The 8,399-nt window shown below is 47.4% G+C and overlaps 1 protein-coding gene across 1 annotated transcript in view; it reads left to right on the top strand.

The window, feature by feature from the left end:
• Window positions 1-7,030, top strand: part of MEGF9 (multiple EGF-like-domains 9) — a gene marked incomplete at its 5' end in the record, with an annotated part of 9,279 nt that extends 2,249 nt beyond the window's left edge. Inside the window, 3 exons of the mRNA XM_010136772.1 lie at window positions 1,423-1,566; window positions 2,391-2,663; window positions 6,530-7,030. Coding sequence (XP_010135074.1) covers window positions 1,423-1,566; window positions 2,391-2,663; window positions 6,530-6,975 — 863 coding nt within the window. The remainder of the gene's footprint in view (window positions 1-1,422; window positions 1,567-2,390; window positions 2,664-6,529) is intronic.
• Between the last annotated feature and the right edge of the window lie 1,369 nt (window positions 7,031-8,399).

Below are 8,399 nucleotides of genomic sequence, written 5' to 3'. Positions count from 1 at the left end.
AGCAGCTGACTGAGGTTTGCTACTGGAGAAGCCAAGCCCAGAAGAGTTTTCCCCTCTAACCCTGACATCTCTCCCACAAAAACCACTGGCTCGTGTCTGACAAGCTGTTGGGTGAAGAGCAAACAGCGTGTGGGAGCTGATGCTAAGCAAGTGTCCTTAGTCATCGGGGTGCTGCCAGCCCCACCGCGGGGGTGAGTCAGCCGCTTCCCCGAAGCAGCAGCTGCCGGGGTTCGCCAGGGCTTGCTTCCTGCCCTCGGCACGAGGGTCAGAGGCGAGGATGCACCGGGCTTGCTTAGGGATGCTCAGCTGCAGAGTCATGGAGCCGTGCAGCTTGCTGGGCTTGCAAGGGAGCCAAACTCTTGCAATATGAATAAGAAAATCTGCTGTGGTTTTTTTAACAGTCAGCTTTAACCTAATTTGGGAGTTTTTTCCATGGTTAATGTTGATGTGAGACTTTTCTGTACCCCCGCAGCACTGCTAGATTAGCTCAGTGAATCTCCTGTCTGTATGTGCAGTGAGTAAACTGCTCTGAGCCACCCCGGTTTGTTAGGAGGTGGCTGTTACCTTCTCAGAGTCTTGTACATGGGATTTTATCATATAAACTTCTCTCGGGTCACTGGCACCTCGACGAGGAGCCTGCTGAGTTGCAGGATGTTCCTGTTGATGGATGGGCTTTTGATAGAGGCTGCGCTTTCAGAAGTAGGGAGATTTTTCTTCCTCTGGTCACAGTAGTATCAAAATGTAATTTCGAGGGTCATTAGGACACAGCCTCTGCTAAGACACAGCACGTCAATTTTCTGATGCAGGGGCTTCCCCAGCAAGGGGAGGTGGCTCACATGAACCCCCTTCTGTTCTCCTTTGTTTCTCCGGGAAGGTTAGTACTTGCTGTTGCCTTGTGCCTGTGCTGGGGATGGAGTTGCTGGAGCTGCACTGGTGGGGTGGAGCCATCTGCCCCCAGAGCAGGACAATGGCACTCACTTACCCCTGACCACCAGCTCTGTGGTGGAGGAAGGGGCTGCACACAAAAAAAGGGGAAAGGTATAAACTGCAGGGATCATGTAAACTGGAGGGATCCCCTGTGAGACTGGGGGATTGGAAGCATCAGGATCCTGCTCACTGGCACAAACTGAAACCTCTTTCCTTGAGGACTGTTTAATATTAACAGCATGTGTTTACCTGTGCTGACCTTTTAGAGCGATGAGCTGTGGCCCTCTCTGCTGGGGCTACCTACTTTTTCACATTATGTGTGTGTGGAGAGGGGGGTGAGGTCAGAAGAGGCCAGGATCATGTTTTGGCCGGAGGGTATCCAAAACCACCTGTGAGCACTGATAATTGAGAGTGCTCCACACGGGTTCTTGCTCCAAATGTTCTGCTCCAGTTCCTGCTGCCGAATGGTTGCTTGTGCTCCTGCCCCTTCCCCAGGCACCTGCCTGCACTGCCAGGAGAACACCGAGGGAAACCACTGCGAGCTCTGCAAGGAGGGCTTCTACCGAAGCGTGCGTCCTGCCCACGCCTGCCATCGCTGCCCGTGCTCCACCGTGGCGTCAACCGGCACCTGCCGAATCCGTAAGGCTTTTGTTTTGGTCTGATTCCTCAGCTAATGAATGCTGATCTTCTCAATTAAATTGCCACTCAGTGCATCAGCCTAGCGAGGCATTTTCTAGCCTGTGAATCTCCTGTTTGGGGGAACCAGGCACCTTACTGGAAGCGGTGCCTGGCACGATGTGCCCCTGGTGCTTGTGTTGCCTTTCGTGAGAGCAGCTGCACCGTGGAGGGCATCGGAAAAGAACCTTTTGCAGAGAGAAACTGCTGAGCTTGTGGCAGCCAGGAGGTGGTCAGCAAAGCCACGTAGCCATCCATGCTTCTGAATATCTCTGTGGGACTCCAGAGATTCACCAGTCTTCCTGCTCTATTTTCATGTAACCAAGAGAAGTCGTAGTGTACTAGGCTTTTTTTTTTTTACATTTCCTCAGTCAGTTTTGCAATCAAGCCACCTCTGCCTTCATACAGGCCAAAAAGTCCCTGCAGCTTGTGAGCATCCCCAACAGAGTTCCAGCTGTTTTCTGAAATTGGCTGTTTGAGGTGGAAATGTTCAGAAGTAATAACCTGTTTGCTTAGCGATGTGCTGAGTGCTCTGTGATGCTGGTACGAGGCATCAGAAACCCCCAAAGGTTGGTTTTTCTGGTTGTTTTTTTTTCCCTAGGAGCAAAGAAACTGATGCTGTTCAAAAGTCACATTTACAGCTTAAAATCTGCGATTGGTTAATCCTCAGTGGCTGCTGGTTTTTGTCATAGTGACTTGTGGTCCGGTCCCTCAGAACAAACCCCACAGCGGGTGTTTCTCTGCAAGGGGCTATGGCACAAACCTGGTTTCTTTTCTGTGTTCCTTAGAGCCTGGTGAAACCACCCCGAAGTGTGACAAATGCAAGACTGGGTACACTGGCCCGAACTGCAACCAGTGCGACAATGGCTACTACAACTCCGACAGCATCTGCGTGAGGTGTAACTGCCACGGGAACGTGGACCCAGCGCGGTCGCCCAGCGTGTGTAAGCCGGATAGCGGGGAGTGCATTGGCTGCCTGTACCACACCGCTGGCTTCCACTGCGAGGGCTGTGAGGATGGCTACGTCCGAGACCCCGAGGGGACCAACTGCACCAGGAAAGGTAAAAAAGCTCCTCAAATCTGTGCTGAAGCTTGCTGTACGGCTCAGGTGGGCACAAGCTGCCCAAAGGCTGGAGAAGGAAGCTGTTAATTGTTCAAATTGGTTTAGATTCGTCTGGCCTGTGGTACAGGGAAGGAAACCAGACTTCGGTGCCTACGGGCCTTGGAATCTGTGGTTTAGTGAGCTCTGTAACCACCCTGATCCCCAGACTGTGGCAGTGAACAAACTGGAAATTGAAAACTATTTGTGGTGAGTTTAAATGTAGGTTTTCAGATTTCCACTGCTTGATATTCTTGATCTTTTAGTGCCCAGTGAAGTGTCCTTATTGACCAGTCTGTGCAATAGCACTGTCTAGTTCCCTAGAAAGGGTGTTTATAATGAAATTCTGTCACTTCTCATACTCTGCATACAATAACTATTTGGACCAAGTTTAGATACTCTTTTGTGGGTTTGGGTTTTTTTCTTTCTAAATGGGGAAGCCAAAGCTCAGACAGGTGAGATTCAAACTAGCACAGCGAGTCAACGCCAGAATTTACTGGTACCTGCTCTGACATGACTCTCATCAGTCTCCTGTCCACATCTGAGACAAGGCATGGAGCATCTCAGACTAGCTCTAGTACTTCCAGAGGTTACTGCACAGCAAGAGGATTTGCAGCAAAGTGAGAGAAAATGGTTCTTAAGTGCTCCTTCAGTGGTTATCAGGAGGTTGGTCCACAAGGTGGATCTCCAGCTCCATGCATGGAAACATTGCCAGTGTTATGCATTAGATAAAAGAACCCAGAGTACAGAGAAATATCTGGGCCCAAATTTGTCCTTGTCACCAACAGAGATTTAATTCAGATCTTCCATTAGGAGCTAATGTGGCTTTCACTCCCATGCTGCTCTCTGGAGGTGTAATCACAGAGCCCTTCTTTGCACGGGGAGATGATCAATACAAAAAAGTTGAATGCTCATTAGCTGTAACTGTACCGTTACAGGGCTGGAAATGGCACTTTTGCATCAGGTCATCCATTATCTCCCCCTGCAGAGCTCTGTCTTTGTGCAGAGAGCTACATGACCTTGCTCCCTTAAAATCCATGTGATGGCTTTGCTTTTTCACCACTCAGTGTCATTTTAATGGCACCGTTAAAGGAGAAAGCCCATCGCTGTTCAAAGGGACTGGGACATGCTCTTCTAGCTTCCCTGTTTCCCTGACACCTGTTTTTCCCCTTTCTTATTAAGCAATTTAAAAGGCACACAGTTTATTTCCAATTTGCCTAAAAGTTGCCATGCTGAGGGACTGTGCATTATCTAGTTTTAGGTTAAGATTTTCATAAACCACTAGTGCATTTGAGTAGCCTAGTTTTAAGTAGATTCCAGAGTGAAATCACCGCCCAGACTCAATTTAAGTAGTCACAGTTGAAATAAGGCAGCGTGTTTTGTACAGCTTGGGCAAAGCTAACCCCCACCTTCAGTATCCCCAGGGGCTGTTCAGAGTCTTAAACCCCTCCATGATTTTGATGCTTTCAAGTCTGATGGAGAGAGTACTCAAAGGATACGTGGGATGACCAAAGCCCGTGTTCTCAACCCCTGGGTGGACAGTGTTCCTCCTGCGACAGTGAGGCATAGCAGCAAGGACTTCGTGATGCAGCGTGGCACTGTGCCACCCAGCCGAGCAGCTCAGCCTTCCCCGAGAGCTGGCGCGTGGGCTGCTGGCCTGGCCCTGGCTCCGGCTGGTGCTCATTCATTGCAGGAGGGAGCAGAAGCTCTGCAGAGCCTGCCTTTCAATCAAGCAGCTGGAGATGATGCTGATGTCAAAGCTGCCAAAGCAGCCCATTGACTGAACAGCTGCTGCTCTCAAGGAGCTGCTTTAGGACATCTGGAGGGCTGGCACGGCCGTGGTGAGCGGAAACAGGCATCGCTGTATCACAGCCCTAAGGCAACAGTCCATGGTCAGAGCACAGCACTGGTTCACCATGACGTTACGTCCAGGAAATGTTTTCACTCATGTCCCCGTTGCCAGCGCTTAGCTGATGCTGACTCACAAATAAAGCCCAGAGAAGTCCAGTTTCCTTTGGTGAATCAGCCATTGTCTCTGTTCTGTTTTTTTCTAATTATAGCTACTGGCAGAGTTTGCCAGGAATTGAGTATTGATGAAGGAATTTGGAAAGGATGACTGAATTCCTCATGCCCTTCTTCTAAAGCTGTATCCAGGAAGCTCTTGCTCCGGTCACATTCCTTTCTCCTGCAAAATTCTGCCTCTTATCCCTTAGAGAAATGCCTTCTGGCATTCAGCATCCCCAGTATCTTTATCAACCTAAGGCAGGAGCTGCAGTGAATACAGGAGCTGCTGCAGGGCGGGGACTCTGAGCAGGAGCCTAAATTAGGTGTGTGGTGCCCTCTCCAGAGGAGTTTCTTCCTCCATTGCCTGCACTTACAATGTGACAGCCCAAAGTTAACTTGTGGGAGTCCCCCCGAGGGCCTGTGCTGAGTATTTCCAGCTCCTGTTGCCACTGGAGATGCAACTTAGTGCAAAATGAGTCCTTCGGAAGCGACTCTCCTCAATCATAATTAGTAGACGTTCTCTCCAGGAGAGCTGGATCAATACAGCACAGCACCGTCAGCTGTAATAGCAGCTGGAAGTGACTTTAAAATGAAGTTGCATTTCTGATAGCAGAAAGAGAAATGGAAGAGAGTGGGACAGAGGTGCAGAGACTCCTGTGGAGCAATAGGGGTAGAGAACACTTCGGTTGATTTGAGGCCTCAGTTTCTGGAGAGTTCCTGCTGCCTGCACATGAGAATCTAAAATAGATCAGGTTGTTCCTGTGAAGAAAATGCTTTATTAGTTTCATTTGGGAGCCTTATACTCAGGCTCTTATGGTGCTTCCTATAGCTCAAGCAGTTTGAAGGAGGCGTAATGAATTTGCATCCTACTTACAAGATCTCCAGTGTTAACTCATCACTGACTCCTAGATCTGAGAAGGGAGTTATCCCACGTCTGCAGGAGGCAAGGCAGGTTTCTTGGCTATTTTGTGCCTGGGAACAGGCTGCAGAGGAAGATGGAGCTTGGGGCACGGTCTGGTAGTTCCCACATTCTCACCCTTCATGTGTGGACATACGCCAGCAGCTGAAACCAAACCAGGATCCAAACTGGCTTCTGCTGTGCCCAAAAGCTTCTTGTGATTTGATTACCTTCTGCTTCTGGTTAGGCAGACTGGGATTTTCCGTGAGATTTGTGAATGACTTCTGCATTCCAAAGCAGAACTGGGATTATTTTGCCCTTTTACATAAAGCAGTTGCTAAACACTGTGACAGCAGAATACTCATGGCTCATTTACTCATTTTTTTATCTTCTTGCACAGGTAAGGCAGAAATAATATTACTATATTATTATAATATTACTGAGAACATAATCCTACATCTAGTGTACTAACTGTGAAAGGTTTAAGCTCCTGGAGTCGCTGTGTCCTCCCAGTCTGACCGTGCAGCCCCTATAGACAACAAATGAGGCTCTGCCTTCATTAGGTTCAAGGTCCAAACTCTTGCTGTGCTTGGTAGAGCCCCATTCTCCTGGGCTGAATATGAGCCGCACTGGGTGACTTCTTTCCTCAGGAGCTATGTATCTAACACTGAGCTCAGCTGCTGCACCTACCCGTCCAGCAGCAGAGGTTTCACAGGGATGCTGCAGTCAGTCAGCACGTAGCACACGGACTATTTAAAAAACCCAACCCTGGCCAACCATTTTTGTAAACTATTTTGAAAAAATACCAGCTTTAACAGTGTAGACTTATTGCCGTAATAACTGTGATATAAATGTCAAGTCTCGAATGTTTCTGTTGGATTCCAGCTTAGCATGTTTTTATTGATCGTTTGTTAATTGTTTCGTAGAAGCCACTCTTGGCCCAGAGTTGACAACTTCTGCTCCAAACGCCAGCAAGGCAACATCCTTTTCGACGGCAGTGATAAACAGTACGTTGTCACCAACGACTCTACAGACCATATTTCCTATGAGTTCCTCGGACAATAGTACCTCTGCTTTCGCAGATGTTTCATGGACTCAGTTTAACATAATTATTTTGACGGTTATCATCATCGTTGTGGTCCTGCTAATGGGCTTTGTGGGTGCTGTCTACATGTACCGTGAGTATCAGAACAGAAAACTGAACGCTCCTTTTTGGACCATTGAACTCAAAGAGGACAACATCAGTTTTAGCAGCTACCACGACAGCATACCCAACGCTGATGTTTCGGGGCTGTTGGAAGATGATGGGAATGAAGTCGCCCCGAATGGACAGCTAACGCTGACAACTCCCATGCATAATTATAAAGCTTAGACGAAGTGATCCAGCTATTCCAAAATTGGCTTTAAAAAGTCACAGGGCTTGTTGAAGGGGTATCAGGATCCGTGCCGAGGCTCCATGCAGAGGAATTTGCTCTTCAGATACTCTTAACGCTGGGCATGCTGTAGCTTGCAGGTGAACAGAAAGAAGTGCAGTACATCCGAATTTCAGGTAATATGGTGAAATGCATTAGTGTCCTCTTCTCCATAAAGATCCATAGAATTCACTGTTAAAGGCTTGATTATGCTGAATCTGAAAATATCTCTTTGGTGAAGGGGTGATGGGGTGGGGGAAGCAGTACCCCATGATTCATCAGAAGCTACTTGGTTTCCAGCCAACCTAACACTTATATCTGCATCCTTTAGTTTGACAAGTAGCTCATGAATTAACAGTGGATTTTCAGGAAATAGATTCCTGTAAAGGCTTCATATTAGTTCCTGATACGAATTTATCTGAAAAGGAGGACAAAAAAAAAGGGAGATAGTTGTTCACTGTACTACGAAAAGGCAAGTAGAGGAGTGAGTTAAACACTTGAAAAAAGCCACCACTATCAGTTCCCATGAGGCAGGAAAACAGGGGAAAAAATCATGAAAATATTAGAGTTAGGGAAGAGATTAAGCTTTTCCCTGTCTGAGTATTTATACAGGGTGATGATGCTATTAAAACATAGCGATCCGTTCTTTTTCTAGTAGGAGTTAATGAACTTGTATAGTTTCTGTGCAAGGGAAGACGACAAGACATCTCAGGGTTGCCGTGTAAAAATAAAAGCTAGGCTTGCTACCCTACTCTGATAGAAATGGCGTGATCTGTATATAAAGTGTAATATATCTTCTTGGAATTGTATTTGTAATTATTTGTAAAAAAAAGACAACCAACCAAAAACACCCCAACAACAAAACCATGAGGCCCTCCCCGACTCCCCAGGTCATGTTTGATCATCTAGATTTTAATTGTACAGCGGTTAGTGGCGTCGTTTAAAAAGAAAAAAACCCGAGGATTGTTTAAAACACTGTAAACTAGATGGCAATATTGTTGGAGCTGGGTCTCTGGCAAACACCGACTGCTTAAAGCTTTTCTTCTAGTGTCATTGAAAAACTTTCTTTTTTAGAGAAAATGTGAGTGCTCCCTACTTGCATCTGTCAAATTTCCCCATTCCTTTGGTTACAGAGTGAGTACCAGTGTTGCCAGGACGAGGGCCAAGTAGGTGTCCAACGGCTGATACACCATTCTGTTACTTGTTTTTAAATCTCTACACAAAACACAAATACACTGTCACGAGCGCATTGAGAGCCTGATCTCGACAGCCGAGCTTTTTCAAAGCGGCTGCTCATCACGAGTGGATCTCATTGCCGTCTCTCACACGGGAGACTTTCGGAGGGCTGAGCACAGCCTCCTGGCCCCTTAAAGGGCAAAAGCAA

This window comes from Buceros rhinoceros, unplaced genomic scaffold (genome assembly GCF_000710305.1).
Source record: "Buceros rhinoceros silvestris isolate BGI_N320 unplaced genomic scaffold, ASM71030v1 scaffold13775, whole genome shotgun sequence".
Lineage (NCBI taxonomy): Eukaryota > Metazoa > Chordata > Aves > Bucerotiformes > Bucerotidae > Buceros > Buceros rhinoceros.
This window is presented reverse-complemented; position numbering and strand designations above follow the sequence as displayed.